This window comes from Neopelma chrysocephalum, unplaced genomic scaffold, assembly GCF_003984885.1.
Source record: "Neopelma chrysocephalum unplaced genomic scaffold, ASM398488v2 Primary Assembly neopelma1_26, whole genome shotgun sequence".
NCBI lineage: Eukaryota > Metazoa > Chordata > Aves > Passeriformes > Pipridae > Neopelma > Neopelma chrysocephalum.
The window spans coordinates 28,899,245-28,924,172 of NW_020897695.1; the positions used below are offsets into that span (position 1 = coordinate 28,899,245).

Consider the following 24,928-nt stretch of genomic DNA (forward strand, 5'->3'; position numbering starts at 1 on the left):
TATACAGCCAAGGCCTTTTCTGCTTTCCATATTGCCACGCTGTTGAGGGCAGTGGGGTTGCATGGGGAACTGGGAGGAGACACAGCCAGGACAGGTGACCCGAACTGACTAAAGGGATATGCCATACCATATGACATCATGCTCAGTATATAAAGTTAGGGGAAGAAGGAAGGGGGGGACATTTGGAGTGGTGATGTTTGTCTTCCCAGTTAACCGTTACATGTGATAGGACTCTGCTCTCCTGGCTGAACAGGTTGAACACCTGTCTGCCCATGGGAAGCAGTGAACTAATTCCTTGTTTTGCTTTGCTTGTGTGCATGGCTTTTGCTTCCCCTATTACACTGTCTTTAACTCAACCCACAAGTTCTGTAGCTTTTACCCTTCCAAGTCTCTCCCCAATCCCAGTATTGGGAGAGTGAGTGACTGCGTGGTGCTTGGTTGCTGGCTGAGGTTAAACCATGACACAAGGGTGGCAGAAACTATGTATTAAATCTAAACCGGACAGCTACAGTCACTGGGTGTATTCTGCTTTTTGCATTCCACATCTTACAAAGCACTCATGGTTGCTTATGGTGGCAGATGCCACAGGGAACACATTACATCCGAGCTTTGTGACCTGCAGTAATGTCCAGTGGATTTGCAAGTGCAGCTTAATAGGCTGGTTTTGAATTTGGAGTCATTTGGAGTCAATTTGGAGTGGTTTTGATGTAAGTCACCTTAAAAAGGCTGTAGAATAGTATCTGTGATCAAGACACACAATGTAATAGCTCTTACAGTTTAATTGAGGGTGAGAATAGGCACTTTTTATGACTGTTATCTTCCAAACCCAACTCCTGTCCCCAGAAGAGCTCTTTCAAAAATTAGGCTGAATGACACCTGGAGGCAGTTAGGAGACCTGATTTCCAGAACTCAGCTTGAGAAGGTATGGAGGACACTGTGCGAGTAGGGACTGGGTTGTCCTTGTTACGGGGGAATAGTGCCCTAGATAAAAAGTATATTTCATAATTAGCATGGCTCACTGCCTGAGGATAAAAGAGTACACATAGTTTTACTCTCTTCAAACAATTATAGTGAAGGTGGCTAGAGTTTCTACTAGATGCAGCCCAAATGTTTTACAAGAAACTTTGTAATACTTCCCATTATCGATTTTCTTAAAAAAACCCAAACAGTTAAGGTTTGGACTAACTTTATTCAAATACAAGGTATTCTACTCTCCCCATAAACATGAAACATTTTAAAGAACTTCATTACAGATTTATAACTTCAGATCATTATTGTTTTATGATTAAAAAATGAGTGACTTAAGACAAAAAGCTCAACATCTTTAAACTTCATTTCCATTCAATCTCTAATAAATACCATCTGCTGTGTACTTTAGGGATATAATACCCGTCAAAAACTCAGCCGTATTATGAGAACCGGCACCAAGTTGATCTGAAATGCATATTTGAACAGATGTGTTTAAATTACATCTCTCTGTCTATCCACACACATAAATTCAGAATAAGCGTGTGTTGATTTAAAATGCATAAAAAAGGGATTTGGAGATGCATCAAAAGTGAACAGCATCTCAATGGATCAAGGCTCGCATTACTAAAGGTCATTCCTAAAAATAAAGTTTGAATTTATTACAGGTTGCACCAGGGAAATGTTCTTGGGAACTGACTTAATGTTTGCTGCACTGAAGCAGCCATTGAAATTACACTAATTTTCTATGACCCTTCACTGTTTAACATTAGAGCTGTCAGGTATGGTCAGAAATAATAGCATCTCAGCCATAAGTAGCTGAGAATATGATATACTTTTGCTCAGTCTGACACAATGCTTATCACCAATACTAAACATCTTGGGCTCTAAGGACCCATCCATGTCTGTTCCAAACTGTGACAGTCATTTAGCTCTTCACTCTGACACAGAAATCAGGCACATAAAACAAAATTATTAACATGCCTTTTTGGCATGATGAAACCAAATGAAAAAATTGCAAGCAGCATTCCCTTAACAAATGCTAATTAAAAAAAAAAACAACCAAACACTTTCTGAACTTGTCTTTTTGCCCCTCTATAATCTACAGTCCTGCAATGTTTCAGGGACTTTGAAGATAAGACAGACCAGTCCAAACGCCCACCTGAGCCAGTAGTCTACTGATAGCTATGGGCAGCAGAAGCAGTCCAGGTTTAAGAAGCAGAGGCCTTCAGAATACCTACCTCCTTCTAACAACTGGATTTTGTCAGAGAGATGTTTTTGTAAGCAGTAGCCTCTGATGGACTTCTCCTCCATTAACTCATCCAGTCTCCCCTTGAATCTAAACCCCTCCATATCATAACCACTTAAAAGAAAAAAAAATCTCTCCTGAGCCTGCCATCTGCTAATTCCATTTGATGTCTCCTGATTGTTATGCCGGGTGAGACCAGTAACAACTCTGTTCACCTTCTTGGTACTCCTCATGATTTTACTGACCTCTGTTCTAGTCCCTCTCAATCAGTGCTTTTCCAGACTGAAGAGTTCTAAATTTTCTTTGTGTGACAGATCTGCCATATCTCTGATAATCTCTGTTAGTCTTCACAGTAACATTGCCCACTGTAACATATCCTTTCTGAGAGAGGTGTTGACAGCAACTGTTGATTCTATTCAGACAGAAGCCTGTATTGTGCCTGTTGACAATACAGGCACAAGATAAAAATCTCTTAAAGTACTTCTAGAATTTAGATAAATGACCTGCTTTTAAAAGTTTTCTTTCAATTTTGGGTTAATTTGTTTTCTAGTAAGCAGGTAGCAAAAAGTATTGTAAAGGACAAGAGAGAAATACCAATGACGGTTGTTTATTTGTAAGAAAATGCAAATACAGCACTGGTAAACATTCCACACCTAGAGAAACATTACATCTCAAAATCATTAAAATACACTAACGTTGCAACAGCCACGTTCTGAAATTTACTTTAAGAGTAAAGTCTGCAACAGGAGCCTCAAACTAGTAAAAATCTCTATCCAATACAATCAGTGTTAAAACTGACGAAAAGAGGACTCATACTACTGCTTTTCTCTGCTATGGGAAAACAGAAATTGCCAAAAAAAGATGGAGAAAACAAATTCTCTCAACAGAGACAGAAACACTATGATGCGTTCCACTGTACCTGCTTCATATGAGAAGCCCAAGATTACCAGTGAATCTACACCTTCTTCAAATCAGTATCAGCCTTCACTTCTTTCTGAGCTATTACTGAATAGAAATTCAGAAAAAAACCTGTCATTAAAGAGACTGAGCAATGAATATGTCTTCTCAAAAATAAAGCTGAGCAGAGATGCCATCTCAAAAAGTCAAGGACTGTACAGCTGACTTCAGCTAGATATTAAATAGTTGAGGAGCAATAGTCCCCTCTTAGTATATTTTTTCCCCCTAAGGTATGAATCTGATGGAAGTGAATAACTTATTGCAGAAACACACTGGCTAGGTGAAGCTTTAGAACATCAGTAAGCTAAAACTGAAACCGAGAATAAGGCCAAGCACGTTTCAAAGACAGGCCAAAGTCAGCAATAGGGCAGTAAAGGGGAACAGAAGAAGTTGTGAAAGAGTAGTAGTATGACAAGTTGCAAGACTTTAACAGAGAATGTAAGATTTCTGTCTGAAGTAGAATCAAGAACTGATCAAGAAAAAAAAATTAAGAACTACAATTGCCACTGGGCCAGATGTTTTATTCCAAGGTTTTGTTTCAAGATCATTTATATTAATAACTTCTGCAGCACAAAGAAAGAGGAGAATGGCTGCTGCAAGACAGACATTAAAGCAAAGCAGATTTTGAGGAAAATATGCTCAGCTCGAAAGAGTTACCCCCAAATAGCTCATAGATTTTAAAAAGACACAATTCTTTCACATCACAAGCTATACAAACAATTTGAATGGACTTTTTTTTGGTCTTCTTCCTTTGTGAGAGATCATCACATGAAAAGCTTTCTAGTTGCAAACATTCACAGGACTGACACTGTGAAGGAAACACCAGTTAACAACATATGCATGATGTGCACTAAATTTAACATAATCTCCACTCCATTTTCAAACTAACTAATGAAATACAACTTGTACCCCACCAGCTGATTATCCAAAACACAGCACCTTATATGGTACATCCTTATTGACAAAGTACTTAAAAAGATGTCGTTATAATTAAATTTCAGAGTCACAGCTCTAAGAGAGAGCCACAGGCAGGTTGTTTGGGGCAAGGTTTCAGCAGCCATAAGCAGTTTTCCTGAATGTTAGCCAGAGACATTTAAATCACAGTTCATGTACTCTAAACAGTGCTGCAGTTCTACATCAGTCAGTTTTTGCTGTACATCCCTATACATTCCTAAATGTGAATTTTTCAGAGCCTTATACCTCATGAAATGCAAATGGTCCAATTTTCAGGAATGCTTTCCACTTACAAATGTAGAACATTACTATCTCTGAAACAACAGGCTTTGAATATCTGAATATGGAAGAAAAGACTAGTAGTTAATCAAAGTTAACCTGATATTAAGAGGATGGATCTTGAAATAAGGAATAGAATGAAAAATAAGAAAACAGAACAGCATTTTGGATAGCAAAGCTATGATAGCTATAATTGTACATCCTTATTCAGAAATGTTCACAACTGCAGACTTAATACTTGTAAACCCAGATAGCTTTCAGGACTAACAGCTGCACAGAGGATGTACGGGGCTGGAAAATGTTTCAAGGTAGGCTTGAAATTTATGGCTTTGTAAAGGGAAGATCTGGTAGGTCAAAGCCTTTCACTATCACTGCTCTACAACATTTTTTTCCTTAAAGAGCAATATTTGTACATGACCACATGGAAAAGGGCTGCATAGGGAACTACTACTTCTGTGAGCAACAAAAAAAGCAAATTTGAATAATAAAAATAAATTTGTCAGTTCTAAGAGTAAGTGTAGTATTTGGCTCAAAACTCTATGCATACACCCTCCCTACTCCATAAAGATTCAAAGCTGCTATTGTGTAACTCTGAAGTTTTTTGGTTTTGCTCCATGCTACACTGACAAATGTGACTATATGGTCTTAAAACTTCAGACCAATGTGTGACACAACGACTGTGATGTGCTCAGAACACAGCCCTATATAGCTTCAGAATTAAAGTTTCAGAGGTAACATTTCAGACTTACAATCAATAATATTTCCTTATTAAGCCAAAACCCATGAGCTTAACTTCAAAGAAATCCAGTGTGCTTTACTAATTGAAGTGTGATAAGATAAAGTTAATTATATTTCTATATAATCATATTTCAATCAACATAATGCAATACAACTTAGATCACTGGGAAATAGAGAATTTACCTTGCAAGAATTAGTTCAAAGAAATTATGAAGTAAGTGTTCCAAAGTACATGTGTATAAAGAATTATTCACTCATTCCCATAAAATATTAATTGGAACAATATACAGAAAGAGCTGGGCATGACTGTTAAGTTAATGGGCATCACCAAAGTGATAGCATACTAGAAATACTGTCTGTAGATCATGGTCTCATTTCATTCATTATATATTCTGATAGCAATCTGAATTTAAAGAAAGCATAGCAGAAACAATATCAATCTTTATGAGCAAGCATGGTTCACTTGGCTAACTGGAAGGTGGCAGAATGACTGTGAGAAGTATCTGTTTTGATCTTAGGTTCACCCAAACAGCAGGTGAGTTCAGCGTATAAGAGATCCCACGGGATCGATGGATAAAAATAAAGTACTAATTTATGTATCAGCTAATAAAACATAATTTAGAGAAAAATACTGTGGCTTCTCTTCCAAATGGAGCAATGCTCTTAGTTTTCTATGCAGTTGAGGACATCGAGCAGAAAGAACAAAATCACCAGAAAAACAGCTCTAAAATCTCCTAGTTCACCTCTCAGAAAGATGGACTCAACTAGTCAGGTTCTGACACACTTTATGTTCTTAACCCTTTGGAAGCAGCTTTGTTTGTCTAGAATTGCCAGTAACTTAAGAACGTTTCTTTGTAAAAGACAAAATCCATTTAGTATATTGGGCTCAAGAGAAGTAAATGCATTCCTTGAAAAGTTTTGAAGAAGAATGTTCAGATTTATACGTGCACACCATTCTACACATACAGGACATCACAAGCAAAATCAAGAAAAGATGATATTTTAAATGCAGACTAGTTTGTCAATGACAAAGTTAAAATCATACAAAATCAATAGACACTGTTGCCTCAGGGACGCTCTTACCCATTTCTCTCTGTTCAGTTAAATGAACTACTTCACTTTCAGTGTGTCACTAGTTGCAGATGCCTTAAAAATTACATAGTTTACCATGTAAATTAGCATAGTTTACCATATTGTTATCAGGACAACAGTATATTTTGTCACAGTCGAAAACTTTAAATAAAATAAAGGTCAGTTAAATGTATGTAAGCTCAGGTGCCTTTTTTGGAAGGACTCTGACCTTGACAGGCTGCACACAGTCACAACTCCTAAAGTCATTCAAGCAGTAACTCTGTTGCCTAAAGGTAGACTCACTACGTGGGAAATTAAAAAAAAAATAATTCCGACAAACTTAAGAGGAATGATGCTTATCAGTATGAGGACAGGTATCAGCAAATAATAACAATTATTTGCTATTCAAGAAGTCAAAACAAATTTTACAAGTTTGGAAAAGATAAATGAAACCACCCCAACTACTTAAATGGAAGCATGAAAGGTGGTCACCTGAAACATTTTGGGCTTCTATGTGTCAGATGTCCTCCATTAAGGTGGGGAGCGGGCACAGTATAAATATGTTACCACATTTTAAAATAAGATAGCCAGAAAATGAAACTTTCAAAGTTAAAAAACTCATACTGCGGAGAAATAACTAAGGAAATTTGATGTTGTGAGCAGTTACCTGATTTGACCTATCAGTGACTGAAAGTTAAAAAGAGAACTACTAGCACAAAATCATTAATATGCTGAAGAACCATCAAAGGCAAAATTAAAAATATGTTTGATGAAGAATTCAAAGATATGACAGCACTCCAATTATGGCAACCATTCTTTGGCATCACTGAACCATTAACATTGGAATAGGTAATGTATGAAAATTGTATTTAGGGAATAAGGTTTCAGGTAAATTTAATAGCAGTGTAAGATGAATAAAGATGTAGCTGAGAAGAATTATTTCTTTCTCACATATGAATATATGTAATTAGATAAGAGATTGGTACCAATTGGGTTTAGCAACTTGATTCAAAGCACAGGAGTAATATCTAATGATTAAGGGAAACAGATTTGCTTGTATCTAGACACGGTAAGACAGAAAGATCTGGCACATGAAGTCTCAGAACCCAAAGAGAGTCTCTGAGACTCCCACAATTAGAAAATTAGGCAGGATGATTACCATGGAAAAGGAAATAAGAATCAGCATGAAGCAACGCAACTGCTCAAGAACTAGCATCAGTCATATAGAGGAAAATGGTAAACTTTAGAAAAACCCCAAAGAGGTGGTAAAAGCCAAGAAAGTAATATTTACATTAAGAGGAACAAAACTGAAAACCTTTAAAAACATCATTATAAAAGGACATCAGCAATGTCCTCAGACAAGAATACTAAATCTTAATATTAAATACTTCTGATAAAGGAAAAAAAAAAGAAAACTTTTGTTACTAAAGAGACAATTACAGAAATAAAGAGAGAGTATCTTGATAGCGAGACTGACAGAGATGAAACAAGTGCTATTTTTCAGGTTCCCAATATTCTAATTAGAGAATCATATTACAATTTGCAGGGGAAATAACCTCTCCAAAACAGATGCTGACAAACTTCTTACTTACTACTACTGGAGCAGGCTTCAGCTGCAGAATTAAATCAAATCAATACTGAGAGACCCAAAAAATGTTTCAAATTAATGGAAAGAGGTAGTTAAAAATATTCACTTTTGCATGATGAACACAAGTTTGAATTTAATAGTTACCATGAACTGTCCCTGTTAAAGTCTACTTAAACATAATGAATAATTACATAAAATGTGCACACTATGATACAGAGGGATTACAATACAAAAATGGAATCTAATCAATTCAGTGGACAGAGCAGTGTTTGCATTCAGACCATATCACTGAAATCAATTTTATCAAATCACATAATGTTCCCTGATAGCCTTTGGGCACCAGTTAAAGAACCTGAAAAGCCTGCCAAATGCCCGCCAGGCACAACAGTACCCTTTTGGCTCTGCAATAACAACACAAGACATGAAGAATTCTTAGGCAGAAAGATGGATTCACAACATTGGTGCAAACACTGTAAATTCCCTGAAAGCTGAAATCAAGTGTCTGGGTATAACTTGGTGGGCCTAACACAGACACTGGCTTTTCTACTTTGAGAAAAACAGAAGATACAGTATAAAAGGAGGTTTGAAGGAATTGGTAAATTGGGATCACCGCAGATGGAACAAGCTGTATCTCAGACAATTTAAGCTAACTCAGTATGGACAGAATATTGAGCAACTAATACAAAACTGCATTCCGAAAATACTTATTCCATGTGGGTGGGAGTTCAGATATATTTGAGGAGGTGAAAAAAAACTGAATAAATTTAGAAATTATTTATTGATTTAACCTTTGAGTCCATTAATGAAAACTATTTCATCATCTGAGATCTACTGTAAGTCTTTAAAATTCACACCACCTCCTTTCCCTCAGTTTCAGTGCCAGTACTGAAATTCCAGGAATTTCAGTAGATTTGGTTTAGAGCTGGGTAGAAGACAGAGTAGGTAGGCCTCTCACTAAAGATTTTTATAGGATTTTACCTTAGCAGAAAAGAACAACATTTGAAAATATTTATTTTATTTTACAGCTCTCACTTTCTAGGACACTTGTGTTCTCTTTTAGACGATACCTCAATTTTCAGCATCAAAATAGGTTTAAATGTTAGTATTTCTCCCTTCAGGGAAAAACTGAATATTGAAAACATAAAAAAAATTAAAATCTCTTTGGCATTTGGATTGCTGTTAACAAAAATTAACAAAGCAGAAATGTTCTAGGGAGAAGGCAAAGAGCAGTTATCCACCTATATACCACTTCAGAGGAGAAGAGTTACCTACATGTAATCCCACAGTGGTATATGCAAGCACTGTGAACTATGATGTGTTTTATGTCAGCAGTAACCAAAGAAACATCCTTCAGGCCCATATGTTTCAGCCAGTAGGTCATGAAGGAAACTTTGCTCAGTTCCCTTCAAAGACAGAATACACAGACTAGACTGAATGCTGAGAAACACAGCTAAATGGAAGGGTTAAATGTATACATAGCGTATCTCAAGGTAAAATCTGTTATGGATAAGGAAATAATCTCCTTTCTTCAGATGGACTCTGGCAGTCACTGTAGATAATCCAAGAGTATGGAAAATATGAAGAAAGGTACATTGTATCTCTAAATGAACCAAAACTGAAGGAGAGCTATCTCCTATGCAGCTTTCTCCTAGGCAGCCTCCTCAGTAGAGCAGCACTTAGCAAAGATGTAAACGGCTTCAAATGTCCACTTTGTGTATAAAAATACAAAAGTGTGATGCAGAGTATAGTTGCATAAGATCTTACTGAAGGAGCTGTTAAAAAAACAGCAGGTGAACCCTATTCATGATTTTGTAACATTCATCTCCTGTGAGACTCCCAGGAATCTGCTAAGCTGTATAAACTCTTCATCAACGGACACAAACAGTTCAGGGATTGCTCCTTGGGGTTTTCCCCTAAAACACAGAAGGTAAAATGCAGGTACGGTACAAAATAAGCATCCATAAAGGAAAGCAGGAAGTTTAAGGAGAAAAGCAAGGTACATTGACTTTCCTAAAATAACTTAAAATTGGATGTCACCTTGGAAAAGCACTTCTGAGATTCTACATGGGCTACCTTGCCTTTATGGAAAAAAGGAACAAAAAGAGAATCAACAATTAGAGTGCAAATCCCTTTTTTCTTCTGGCTAAAGAACATACTACCTTCACAGACAAGGATGACAGTGAACTCCCAAAAGGTACTGAAAGGCCTAAAATCCATTAAACTTGTGCAAAGGTGGATAGAAAGATGCAAAATTTTAAAATCCTATGGTCCAGAATCCCAGTTAATAATTCCAGAATAAACTTATTTTGGTGAAAAAGGTAGTTTTGCATTACCTATGTCAGCCTGCGGTGTGCAGCAGTGGGATCTCAGTACAGCCATGGGCTATGAGCATTTATCAAACTTGCAAAGACAGTATTTCCCACTGTGAAAACATGTCTTTTGGCCTGCTTCAGGTCTCAGAAACTGGGAAGAAAGTTGCGTATGAAGAACACGCACTCTTGTACCTTGGAGTTGTGCCTCACCAAGCCCTCAAGTCTGGCTTTCTGTGGAGACAATGCAGATGCTACTGGAGTAATTGAGAACTTGCACTGTGAGTGACTTCCTTGACAAAACAACACACTAAATTTAGGAAGTAAATACTTTGAAGATGCTATTGCAAGTTTCTGTCTTAGAGCTCAATTATCAGAACGATAAGATACTTAGATGCAATGTGTTCTTTCTCTCAGAAAGTAAAGGCAGTTTATTTACTTATGAAGGAAATATACAACAGAAAATTAGAAAAAGCACATACGGGCAAATAGGAAAAGTCAAATCTATACCAGGTCAGAAATTACATTCTTGTTTCAAGGGAATAAAAAGGCAGAATGTCAGAGGAAAAACCTCAGGATAGAAGTTTAAAATGAAAGGATAAACTATTACAAAGAATTCATTAGTAGTATTAGAAAAGGATTTAAATTGAATGTGAAACAAGCTTTTGTGACAGGGTTACCAAGTGAAAGCAGGATGCTCAAACTTAACCAGATGTCTAATGAAAGAAAAATTAAATTCTGTGCAAACTCTATGCATGGGATGGGAGCATATACCCTAAGGATGCTACACTACAAAAAAAGAATTAAAAGTCCCCAGATCATTGTCATTGTATAAACATAATCACAGTTGGAATGCACATTTAGTTCAATCAACAAAACAATTTTTTGTTCTTAAGAATTATCTGAACATTTGCCTTACCAAAAAAAATATGTTAATTTGCATTATTCATGAAAACACAAAAATATTATCTCATTTAATGTGATAATTACTGTACTTCACTTCAGTACTGTCAAGTAAAAGTTGTAGTTTGTGAAAACATACGTTAAAAGATGGCCTTCAGCTTCTGCTATTCTTGTAATGACGAAAGCCCTCAAAATACCTCAAGTAATTTTGCATTCTGTAGGAAGTATTACTAAATGATCTAAGGTAACCAACAAAAGCATATTGACTTATTGTCATCAACTCCATAGGATATTTAAGACATAAACAAATCAGAAATGTAAATCTTAACAGAATCATGTCTGATTTTTTATGTCAAATTTTAATTTTTTTGAAGACAACTCAGACACTTTCTTTGTATATCACTCTGAAATACTCTGGCACAGCACTAAATGTTCTGCTCACTAAGTTATGATAAGTGGCAACAAGGACTTTTTTTTTCTGCAGAAAGGTGTACTGGGCTTGTGTGGCAAGGCTCTGGTAGTGGGGGAGGCTGCAGAGGTGGCTTCTGTGAGAGGATAACAGAAGCTTCCCCCTTGTCCGACGGAGACTATGCCAGCCAACTCCAAGACGGACCCACCACTGCCAAGGTTGAGCCCATAACGGACAGTGGTAGCACCTCTGGGATAACAGATTTAAGAAGGTGGAAAAAAACCCTGCACAACAACTTCAGCCAGAGAGAGGAGTGAGAATATGCGAGAGCAATAACTCTGCAGACCCCAAGTGGGTGAGGAACGAGGGGGAGGAGGTGCTCCAGATGCCACAGAGATTCCCCTGTGGTGAAGACCATGGTGAGGCAGCTGTGTCCCTGCAGCCCAGGATGTCCATGGTGGAGCAGAGGTACACCTGCAGCCCGTGGGGGACCCCACAGACCCCACACTGGAACAGGCAGATGCCCAAAGAGGCTGTGACTGTGTGGGAAGCCTGTGCTGGAGCAAGCTCCTGGCAGAACCTGTCGCCCCTGGAAACAGAGGAGCCCATGGTGGAGCAGGTTTTCTGTTAGGACCTGTGACCCGGTGGAGAACTCAGGGTGGAGCATTTCATGAAGAACTGGAATCTGTGAGAAGGACTCACATTGGAGATGTTCATGGAGAACTGTCTCCTGTAGGAGGGATCTCATGCTGGAGCAGGGGAAGAGTGTGAGGAGTCCTCCTCCTGAGGAGGAAGGAGTAGTAGAGACATGTGATGAGTGGAATGTAACCTCTGTCCCCCATACCCCTGCACTGCTGCAAGGGAGGAGGTATGCTATATCATAAATCTAGAGTGATGTGGAAAGGTAAATGTACAAAAAAATCAGTTATTAATGGTAAAATTACATTATTCATTACAACTTTTATTTACTGTGTCCACTGGATTTCAAATTAAGCCATGCACATAAACTTCTCTTCATGATGTGTAACATTTTCCATATATCTGTATTTCTGACTTTTATTGAGAATCCATAGTTCGGGAACTGTTTCAATTTGTAAGAATCGTTTTTATACACATAACTCAAAATTTTTAGTGTCTTATTATAGATATATAGCCACCCTGCTTCAAGTTAAAAAACTGAATGTAATATACAGAAAAGTTGATAGAACACTGGTAGGTAGCTAGTAGGTATGACCTGCTACCATTTTTAGAGCAGATGAGCTGAATCAGATATTAAGTGAATGGTGGAAGAATTCTTTTCTGTTTGTAACCAGCTTGTATTCAGATTTAGAACTGCTGTATTTATTAGGACAGACAAAAACGGAAAATTAAAGTTTAACCCAGATTCTGTTTAGATGGTATGTGATGAGAGGGGTTAATACAAACTCACCTATAAAAGATATGAAAGTAGTTCAATTCAGCAAAATACTTCAAAGTAGTAAACATTCAAAAAATGCAAACAAAATCTCATAATAGTTTTGTTCAGGAATTTAAAAAGTTTTGATGATCATTTCCTATTATAAGGAGTTAAGGAAATAATCCAAATGACTGGCAGTAACACAGTTTCTCATTTACTTTCATCTTAAATTTGAGCTAAAAATGATCCTCGGGGAAAGCACAACTACTCCCTGCTAATTTCTAATTAATGTTAACTGTCCAGGGATTGCAGGCTTCCATGGATGGGAGAATACAAGGTTAAAATTAACTTCTGCTGTGTAGGACACAAACCTTGACTCTAAACACGTACATACATGCAGGTCCTAACATAAAACCTAAGGGAAGATGATATCCTCATGCATGGGTACACAATAAAATGCTTCAAGAAAGTAGATAAAGAAATAAAATTAAACCCCAAATATTTTAAACTTGGTTTCCTTCTTCTATGGTATATGTGAATAACATGGATTAGGAAGTGGAACGACTCACAAAGATACCTGCCTTCAATTACACAGGGTTGTCAATGCTGAAACAGTGCTCTGCAAATTTGGGCTAGAAACTATCTCCTCTTGTTTCAAAGATACAGAAAACAATTTTATGGAATATCAATTTGAGTGATTTAAATATACTTTAAACATTTCCACCCAGCTTTTAAAGTTTTGTTACAACAGCTTCTGCATTGAGGATCAGATTTCCAAAATACGTTCCCCTTCTTCTAGTCTTAGATGAACATGAGGCACAGTTAATATTATTGCTGCATTTAAATTCATAATTTGCAATCAGTCAAATGTTTACATGTTTAACTGAAATTAAGTGAATCCATAGCAGCGCATGCACCCAAGTATAATGCTGATAAAAGGCACAAAATCATGCTCAAAATTTTAGTCTATAAGGTTTCATTTACAAATTATTCTAAAAATATTTCTGCTGATAGCAATATTGGTTAAAGAAAACTTCTCTCTCACAATATTTAAATTACAATGCACTGCATCCACAGTGTTCATTTTACACACCAACACACAGAGGATTAAGGTATATTATTGTACCTACTAAATGGAGCCATAAATACACCCCACAAAAAAACCCCAACAACAACAATAAAAAACAGCACCAAAACCAATAACCCCTGCACTTTCCACTTTGATGTATTTAAATTCCAATTTTCTTTTGCCTGTGTCCTCTCACCTATTCTCATGCCTATTCTAATTATCACATAAGATCATAATAAACTTTGGTGACAATAAAGTTCAGACTCCAATTCATATGCAGGCCCCAGTAGGTGATACAATGCTGTGGCAGAACTCCCTAAGCCATCATTCTTCGTTGACTGTAAATACATTATACTACATGGTGGTTACAGCCTATTACTACAAGAACTAGTAGGTAAGGAAACGTGAAGGAAGCAAAGATTAAAAGGAGATTTAACAGAAACTCTATTTGCTTGCTCTCTTTTTGGAGAAAATAAACATTTTAAAGTGTCATACCATTAAAAAGGAGGAATCTCTACCACTATGTTTTTTCCCAGCTGTTAGGATTTTACAATCAGTATCAACAGTCACACAAGTACAAACCAGAATTAAGACAACTAAGCAAAGGACAGGGTTTATTTCCCTCCATTCCAAAGTATGTGGGTACACAGCAAGTGACAGAGTGAAATGAAAGAGAAGTCTCATTCTTCAAGTGTTCAGGTTTATAACCTGGGTTTCTTGGTATATGGTCTAACACAGGTGGGGGAGGCCCAAGAATATGCTAGACGGAAAAATAGTTTGTTGGTCACAGTTCATAGTCCCGCTGGCCTCCTTAGCAATTTTTAGGATTGAGTGTGTGAGTCAGGTACTCCCAAAAACTTAAAACAACAGTGTGGGAGCAATCATCCCACTACAGCGGAGAAATCATGTCAGCCTATTGTTCAAACCTGAACCTACAATCCGTCTGTCTCCCTCCCTGACCCTGCAGAGTCTCGGATACAGCCAGACCATGACAGACAGTAGATCTCCTCTCACCAAGCACTAGGGCTAAAAAATAACTGTGGCCAGTTACTGTGGGACACTGACACACACACACATTCAGCAGTAGAGCTACAAACAATCACATGACCCATTTTTCAAATGTAGTATTTACCACTTCTGTAAGAAAGTTGAAGGCTTATGTTGGAATCTGACTCAACAAACAATCTTCAATGGAGACAAATAGTTCAGAGAGACCATTATTTTTCTTTAATACAAAGTTTTTTGTAGGAGATTGATTCAAATCTGTTGGGGTTTGTAATGCCCAAAAGTTATTAGTCCAAAGCTGACTGCAAGTCTGTATGGAACTGTGCTCTGATCTCAAAGTTGCCTCTGCTCCTAAGGGTCATGAATCATTCGAAAGCTAACCAGGGAAGCATCTGACACAGCAAGCCAGTAGACAGATAATTTCTATGGCTTTTGGGTCTTGACAGTATATATTTTTTCCAGATTTAAGATGAAATGGCTTACAATCAGCCACTCTGGCTTTATATTCTTCTATGCCTAAGGTGGTTGGACACACTAACATATTTTCCAGCTTGAACTTGCATCTGAATCACAATTTTCCAGTAAGTGGTTTGAGAAGAATTTATATTGCTTCTTGTGCCTTTACATATAACCATATTTGCAATCTTATCCTGTTATGAAGTAATTTGACAGCTGTACTTTGACAATTTCTCCTACTAAACAAAATGAAAATTCTATAACGATGGAAGCAAAATAGAAAGACAAAAAAAATTACAAGTGCATGAGCGATTTAGCTGTGGAAAACAAACTTTCCTCTGCTATAGCCACTACTCGTATGCACAAATCTTTTAAAATTTCATGTTTGTGATTACTTTGCCATGAAATAAATAAGAAGTTTATAACTATAAATTGCACTCTCATTAAAAAGAGGTGAATCATCAACTCATGAGTACAAATTACAGACCAATATACGATGCATATGAACACAAAATTGAGCTTCCTTGAAGTAATTTGTGATTTCATTGTCCCCAAATGAACATACACACAGAAATTCTGGATAGTAAAACTACCATGCCTCTTGCATGCAATGGTGTTTTAATTATATAGCTACACTTTTAAAGTGGCTTAACAGCTTTTTCATATTTCCACTTATTAGTTTTCTTCATTTACTCATCTTAGGTTTAAAGAAAATAACCATTAAAGGCACTGATTTGCTATAGAAGTATTGCTTTTTCATTTTTTCAATTATTCTTTCCAACTTATTTTCACTGAAAGCTCGACACAAATATAACTTCAACCAGCACTTATCAGCTGGCCAACTATCACCTTCATCAAAAATTCTTTTGTGCTTTATTGTCCTACATGATCAGAATAACATGGCTTTCAAAATTAATTTATTACCTAGTACTATGCCTAAAATCAGAAACATGTATACGACTAAATAAACAAATACTTTTCTTAAATGTATGAAATATGAAAATTAAACACTGTCATCAGAATTTTCACATCTGAACACCATAATGTATACACATATCTTGGATTTGTATGTATACTAATATGCTAACACAATAAATACTTAAGTATCTTAACATATGTTTGGATATGCTTAAAAACACAGGAGCAAATTAAAGCTGAGCATTACATGTCAAATCAATCTGCTTTTAAGCAAATTGACATGAATTAAAGTTATTATTGTTTTAAAACCAAATTTCACTCCCTCTCAAGTTCTAGGTTCTTTGTTTCAAGACAGTGAAACACAACGCAAATATTTATTCAGAAAAAAAGTGATTTTAGTTATTTTGGTTAAAAATATTAGAGAAATATAGTATCTTAGTAAGTAAAAGCAAGCATTTAAACATTATAAATATTAAACGTTCTAAGAATACTTATTTCTACTACTGCGGGATGCTTAAAATTCCTCCTTTTTATCCTTACTACAGAATTTATATAATTACTTCCAACAAAACACATTCACACACCTTCAGGGGGAAGACGAAAAAGAAAAAAAGATACCATCTTGGTACACTTAAAAAATGTAATTGTATGTACTTTACTAATTTCTACTCTATCATCTAACGATACTGCCATTAGGATTTTGCAGAAGAAAACTGCAGATAAGGCTCCCAGAAAAAGGAAATCCTAACCATAACTGCATATGGAAAGTATCACTCCGAATGACTTTATGAGTTCTAAAAAGAGTAAGCCAGCTCATATGAAAAGTATAATAATAAGACTAAATTTTTTTTACATTTAATAAGGGTGTGTATCTTCTCTTTTCAGCAACCATTCAAAAAATGATTCCTCCAAATTTTGGCCAAAGCAGAATATTACAGTGTTGTGATCTTCAAGCGTCCAAATTGCAAATGCCCTGTGTGCACACTAAGCCTGCACTCAACAAGCTGTGCTCATCCTGGGAACTTCATTTCCCAGGCTTCACCCTCCAGTTTTTACTATAGTGGAACAGTAACAGGAGTACTAGGAAAAAAAACCAAACTAACCCTCTCATAATGAGTCTCTTATCTGCAGATATATATGTGTATTATTTAGAAGAAAATGTTGTAAAATGTGAATACCATGCACATCCTGCTTAAACAGGTCAATTGCTCCAGAATCCGAAGAGATTTCATATAAAAAATTAGGGAGCATATAGAAATTTTGAAGTCTTAAGTTTCATAAACAGTATCTTCCCCAAAAATAAATAGGTGGAAGCTACATTTAGTGTCCACTAATTTTCAAAGTAGTCTCTAACTTTACAGAATCAAAGAATACGCGGAGTTGGAGGGGACCCACAAGGATCATCAAGTCCAACTTTTAGAATTACTTTAACATCACATTGCATGATTCAAATTTGACTTCAGTATTTGAATATGTACATCCTCACGCATGAACAACACTCTGACAGATGTACAAACAAGAAGACAACTAAGAGCCTGCAGCCCAGAAAATTCTTAATATCCTTGATGCATTTGGTTAGAAAATGGTGACTAGTGACTTATAAAGTGGCAACATTATAAATATGAACCATGACCGTAAGAGGTCTCTCCATGAACTAACTGAAGCCTGATTCAACAATGTGTAGAAAGTGAAGACAAAGATTAAGAAGATGCAGATATTTGTAAGTGACTTTCCTTCCCTCCTTCCATTCCCAGTCTAGGAAAGTATACGTCCTTGCTAAAAAGTAGGGGTACAGTAGCATTAGCCGAGAAAAGGGCAAGCCAAAAAGGAAAGACTGCCTTCCTAAAACAACATTCAGCTTGGTAGAAGTAACGTTACAGTAAAAAAAAAAAGCTATCCTGAAATGCCTAATGCTTGTCTCTCCCCAGTCAGTTCCAAAGAAAAAGAAACTTGTAGAATTCAGGTAGTTGCATGCTAAATATTAAAAATATTATAATGAAATTAACGGACCTGAAAGTGTTCAGCACCTTTGAAACCTCTCACCTACTTGTATCTCTTTCCATGACCTTGTAAATCAAATGCAAGGCAGGAAGGCTTATAAATTTGGCAACTGCTTTAGGCAAGTGCAAATTTAAATTTCAAGACACCTAAAGACAACTAATCCTGTGGTAAAGGGAGCTTATAGTCCATCAAAAACTACACCATGAAACACTAGGCTCAAGTCTAGACACAAACTTAAATGTACCTTTGTGCTGTATGTGTTTGGTGAAAACCAGCCATGTTTTAGCTCTTGGTGCTAATTCAGTACTTTCTAAAAACACTCAATTCATGTAAAACATAAAAAGCGACACATTTGGTAAAGTGGTTAGTTCAGACTCCAGGAGCAGACAAAAGACACAGTGAAGAGAAGAGTCCAGAGACTGAAGTATAAAATTACAGATAAGTACCAAATACACTCAGCAATTTCTTAGCAGAAAACGTCATAAGGATTTTAAGCAGATGACATTTGCAGTAGTTAGACTGACAGAACAGATGTACTAAAACCCATTAAAAAAGCCGAAATCTCAAAGACTTGTCACGGTTTGTTAGGGTCACGACTTGCACATCTGCAAAATGAGCTCAACAATGTCTCTTCTCTGAGAAACAAAAGTGCATTTTGAGAAAGAAAATGAAACATATTTATTTACACTGTAAAAACGTGAGGGACTTGTTATAGTCTACTTCATAATTACCTGCACTTTGAAACTTAGTAGAAAAAGGTATATAAATAGTAAATGGTTCTTTAAAAATTATTCCACTAATTGCCTTCAAATTCTAGTTTCAGTAGCAGGCATAATAATGTGATAAAGACACACATGCCTGGGATAGCTTCAAAACTGCAGGTTGTCTGGAATAGCTGCAAATTTGATGATGATTCATTTAGCTGTTATCTTTCCATGTGGATTTAGCAATATTCAGGAGCTTACCGTATGGACATCTTTCAGAAGAAAATTATTTAGAGTTACAAGCTACATGCAAATATTGGTGTAAAAACTGACTAACATGACTGGGAGGAGATAGCAGCGGGGTCCATTTTGCTCCAAGCCACGCTACTTTACCCTGAAGCAGTCTGATGAACACCCAAGCAGATGCAGCCTGGCTACAACAAAAGAGACAAAGTCAGGGCAGACAAAAAGAAACACAAGACAGGCACTCCCAAACCCCCCCAAAACCCTTAAAAACAGAATTAAGCCTAGGAAGCTGCTGAACCTACATTTGCTGGCCTAACTCCTTGTAAAGCAACAGGGAAGAAGGGACTCTCACTGAAGCCAGCTGTCCCAAAAGGACTATATAACACCTTCTCTCAATTTGGACAGTATCTCTAGTTTCTTCAGACATTGGGCAGTTGTCTGTAACTGCTGTAGGCAACTAGGATTTGAGTTTACACTTGAGTGATTAATTTCCTTTCAAGCCTGTGATTTATTTTCCACTGCACACGTTTACTACTTTTGGTCCTTTACTGCCTTTTTCCAACTGCCTGTAATAATGTATCTACATATGCTGAAAAATCAGGACTTGATTACAATTAAATGGAGGCTAGGAGGTCTACTAGCAGGTCTTATTTTAATGGAGAAGCAAGAACCAGTGAAAAAAAGAATAGAACTTTTCGCCTGGCAGAGCTGTGGCTTCCCCTTTGGCAGCCCAAGTTTGCTGGCTTTCCAATGATATTGGAAAGCTCAGATGTTTCCAGCTTGAATTATGAGACAGTCTCAAGTGAGCAGCAGCAGCCACCCACAATTAATATTATGCTTCTTTCTCAGAACACAAACAAAAGCACACTGGGAGGCAAACCCAGCTTTTCCTCAGCATTACGCTATTTTCCAAAACAGAAAGACAGTGTTTCAGTCTAGCTCTAAATTTCCTTACTTTTTTATTCATCTAGATTTTTGTTTTACAATTCTCTTATCAAGCAGCAATAATAGGAAAGATGAATATAAACTTTGATGAACACAGTAATCACTTCACAAACTATAAAGGTAAGAGAATACAGTCTGGACAACAAAAGCAAACAAGACATTTGGAAAACACATTACCAATCTAAGGATTTTTTAATGGGTATATATCCACATTGTTGATTATTCAAGCAATTACAGAATATGACATTCAGATCTCAGGTTTCTTTAACTAAAATATATTCCAATTGTTTGCTTTTATCAGCAAAAGTAAATTTCAGGGGATTAAGTTTCAAAACTTCGAGATAATTAAAGCTGTCTTGCTCTTTTTGCAACTACAAACATCACCTTTCAGAAATATAATCTATGCTGAATCTTGAAAGTTGAGATCACTTGAAAAACAACTCATATTTTGATATAATGACACCACAATTAGAAGACTTTCTGATATAAGACTAAATTGGTCTCTGGATTAAATTTACCTAGCAGCAATTTCTAAAGATGCTGTATTTAGTTGTAAACACATTGAAACTAATATCTCATCCAGGAATCAGTCTTGCAAATACTCCCTCCAGACTATTGTATTAGTCCCCAAAGACCACAGAGTAGCCCTTAGTCCCTACAGACTATGTATAGCCCTTAAATCAATCAATGCATCCTCACTTTATGCTGTTGCTCTCTAGAGTAGTTTAGAATTATATCTGCAGTAAATATAGACACACATTATATCTGTAGATCAGCTACTGACATATCAACTGCTCAATGGTATTTTCTTGAATACTTGAATTTACTGAAATTGCAGTGCAAAAAAGTCCAAAATATCACAGAAGGAATTTCTAAAAAATTTATAAAACAAGCCTTCCATACTTCAGTTTTTCACAGTCTAATGGATTTGTCTCTCTTGCTTTATATTCTATTAATTTTGCTAATTGAACTTCATAATAAACCAAAAATGTTGTCACCTGGCTGGGGAGAGTGGCTCTGAAATACAAAGTGTTGCATATCAAAAGACGGCGCTAGAATGCCAATACTAATTTTCAAGTTCATTTCTATGGTTCATGCCCGAAGAGAGTATTCAAAGAGAGGAAAAAAGCGACATTTCTAACCTCACAGTCCCAGAGGGTCAAGAATGCTCGATTCTTTTAAAAAGTGAGTTTCAATGTAAAGAGTACTCTATCTAGAGTACTCTTGGAGAACTCTAGCTTCTCTGTAAGGCATACAGTGCTCAGCAGGATATAAATAAATCCCCACTCTGAGAAGAAGATATGTCTGCAGTCACTCATAGCTCTACAAAGGAAGGAAAGGTATTTGCTGCTTCTTGAAGAAAAAAGCCCCACAGTGTTTGTTGGTTCCATTGAGAAAAAAATTCAGAAACCACTTGGTATATCTTTGAGATTCCAAAAGCAAAATTATGAAATGGGTCATTCTTTTCCTTTTTCCTTTCATTTTTACGGGCTAAGATGATTGAATGTAAGTCATTAAACACTTAACTGATAACCATATAGTTCCTTGCTGCATGATATCACTTCTTCAGCAGATCAGTATATATAATTTTTGGTTTAATAGAGTTTTTGGTGAACCTACTATCACCGCAGACATCACATTCTAGAAACAAAGGTGACATTTGGAATCCACCGATAGGCCCCCATACATTTTGTGTAGGAAGCCTCTAGAAAACTTTATGGCCCTAGCAATAGAGGAAGGAGATATAGGGAGTTCTACTTTGTTTTATTTTTCCTTTTTAGATAAATGGAAGATAGAAATAATATCTTTTGGCTATTAAAGTAGTTAAAGCACATATTTAATTTTAGCTATTCTGGCTCTAGGATCTGGAGTTCTCTGCAGCAATGTTGAGTTCTGGCAAACTTTGTGCTGAGATCTTTACAGGAATATTTACATGGGAATGTAATAGCTGGCTGCTGCCCTAGGACTAAAGCCTACAAACGAATACTTTATGCTTTTAAGTGCAAAGAAAAAAAAATTATTTTACAGATAAGCATGTGTTCAAGTATCCAAAACATTTTCTCTGCCTTGCATAGCTTCTTTATACTGCTGCCATATGGTACCAAGAATTTTCCATCTTAATATCTGGAGACTATTTTCTGACAGGAACTCCTAGATAATTTGGTAGTTTCTTAATAAGCAGGATAAATAAAGTTTATTATTATTTAAAATTAAGACATCAAACCAATTATTTCTTCCTTGCTAAGTTCACTACAAAAAAGCCCATGGAAAAATACGTATGACATAGATTACTATATATTCAGTGGCCAGCTGTTTTAAATTTGGATATTAAGTAATTCACTCTTTTCTGTGTGCAAGAGCTGAATGATTTAATAAATTCCCATATGCCCCAACATGTGCCAGCTATACTAGGTTATCGAAAATCCAGCTGCTGTTATGATAATAGTTGCCAATGCTAAAACTATGGAAGAGAATAATGAATCAGCTTCAAGTCAACTAAGACATAAACCGATACAGTTTCACTTAAGATACATGGGAATACAATATATCTGTTAATTAAAATCTAGTGCCAAGAATCTATGGGCATTGTTTATGGTGGAAAATTAATGCAAATCAAGCTGTATGAAGACAAGCAGCTCCATTTTCATCAGCTGACCTAGATGCACAGGAATGTCCTGTAAATTACACATATAGTTTGCAAAACAGATTCTATTGTGTCACAGTTTGCTTTTCTTTCTTACATATCATATTACATTACATATTACATGATGTGCTTTACACAGCTAGACTTCTAGATTTTCCAATAATAATACAATGGTTATGAAAATGATAATGACAAATTGACTGGTTTATGTACAAGTATTTTAACACAATCTAAGAGTCAAAGGTACAACACCACTGTCCTTAAGTCATTGAACAAGCATACAAACAAAGGAAGCAAAAAGAGATGAAGTAGCCAAACAAGGTGACAGAAATAATTCTATCTCCACACATATATTTTTTTGACAATCAGTGCATAAATATCCTTCAAAATATATCACTATTAACTTTTTAAAAACTAAGAAAAAATTTCCTTGGATATTAAATTATTACTTGTAGTCACAAAAGCTTTGCAGGTGGATGTAACTTTCAACTTTAGGCCAACATATGTAAACACATTAATGATACATTTTATTTCTCACAATTAGCTCCATTGTTAAGAGAAATAAATTTGAAATTATCCTACAATTAATCAGTCCCATAAGCAAGACTGGAGTATTATTATATTGAAGTAAATTTACATAAGATATAGAACATAAAATACTTATTAAAACAAACAAACAAACACAAAACCAACCCATTTACATTTGCTGAAACTGGAACATCTCCAGTACACAAAGTATACAATGCTCAAAAGCCACATTAAAGACAACTTCAATAACTCCAACTTCAAGAGATCTATATATAGTATTTTCAGTATAAAAAATTATTTAAGAATGTATTATTTGAAAAAGATTAGGAATATATTGACAAATTAAAAGCATGTCATGCAGAGATTTAAGATGCTTATAAAAGCTCAAGTAAAGGGGCAAACCACATCAAGGGGCTTACAGAAAACTCAAAGACTTTGAAAGCTTAAAGAACCTCATTCTTTTTCATACCTTAATTATGAAGTTGCAAATAACTGTGTTTTCAGCCACATGTTCTTGACATTGCAACAAATCCAACACTGTTATTTTTGTCAAATATTAGCTGACTTACTTTTCTTTAAGGAAATCCACTACTTGCTTGAAGTCTGCCACGCAGTATTCTCTCTTCATGCCCATGAGCACACTGTCAGAGGCTGATTGGACTGGTATGTGCAGAAAAGCATACACCCTTGGATGATTGAGAATCTTTGCCATTTCCTAAGAGTTATTACAAAAAAAAGAAAAAGAAGCTTTAAAGCATTAGGAAAACAATACAAAAAACCCCTTTAAATTATATGGGGTAAGTATTAGTAGTAATGCTTCTGAAATCCCAACAATACTGGATTGCAATAGCCCAGTTTGGAACAGTGGGGACAGGTGAAAATATTTTAACGCAATTTTGTTTTAAAAGAAAATGCAAAGAAAGAGATGAGATTCAATTTCCTTTGAGATAGGGATCACATTCCCTATGTAGCACTGATTATGCAATTAAAAGAAAATTTAAGAGGCAACCTATTGTGAAAATCAGTGCTTTCAGACAGTGGCTGTTTTCAGCCTCAGAAGATGGCAAGGGTTAGTTGCTTTCTTGCCAGAGTGAAATAACTCCTTAGATACCAATATGAGAATGTCTCTAATTGGAGTATCCTTAAAGTCGGCTATTTGGTAATTAAGGTACACCTCGTCATTTGCAAAGCTGCTCTAATACTGGTCTGAAATGTTACCTCTGTTATTTCAGAGAAGACTCCAGTAATTAAAAGTGCTTGGCTATAAAATGAATAGAATTAATCAGGGGCAGCTTAAAAGCAGAGTGACAGCTTGAAAAGAGACACAGGATGCTACACATTTGTACAAATGCAAAAGGTTGGAAAGAAAAAAAAAAGTAAAGGTAATAGCAAAGTGCAAACAAACCTCCAAATCAAAGCCAAACCAAACCCCCAACTGAGGCTTAGCAGGGTGAAGGAATGTGAGATGGTGGATAGAATATGGCAGTTGCATTTCTTTAATTATTATTATTTACACAATTAAGGACACACAGTCAACCAAGAAAGTTCAAATATTTTTAAAAGTTGAGACAAACCAGGATCTAGACTGTATGC

At 36.2% G+C, this 24,928-nt stretch overlaps 1 protein-coding gene across 1 annotated transcript in view; it reads right to left on the reverse strand.

Annotated features, from left to right (window-relative positions):
* CDKAL1 (CDK5 regulatory subunit associated protein 1 like 1) overlaps positions 1–24,928 on the reverse strand; it is a 412,746-nt gene that overhangs the window by 121,476 nt on the left and 266,342 nt on the right. Inside the window, exon 11 of the mRNA XM_027676037.1 lies at positions 23,905–24,050. Within this exon, the coding sequence (XP_027531838.1) occupies positions 23,905–24,050 (146 nt within the window). The remainder of the gene's footprint in view (positions 1–23,904; positions 24,051–24,928) is intronic.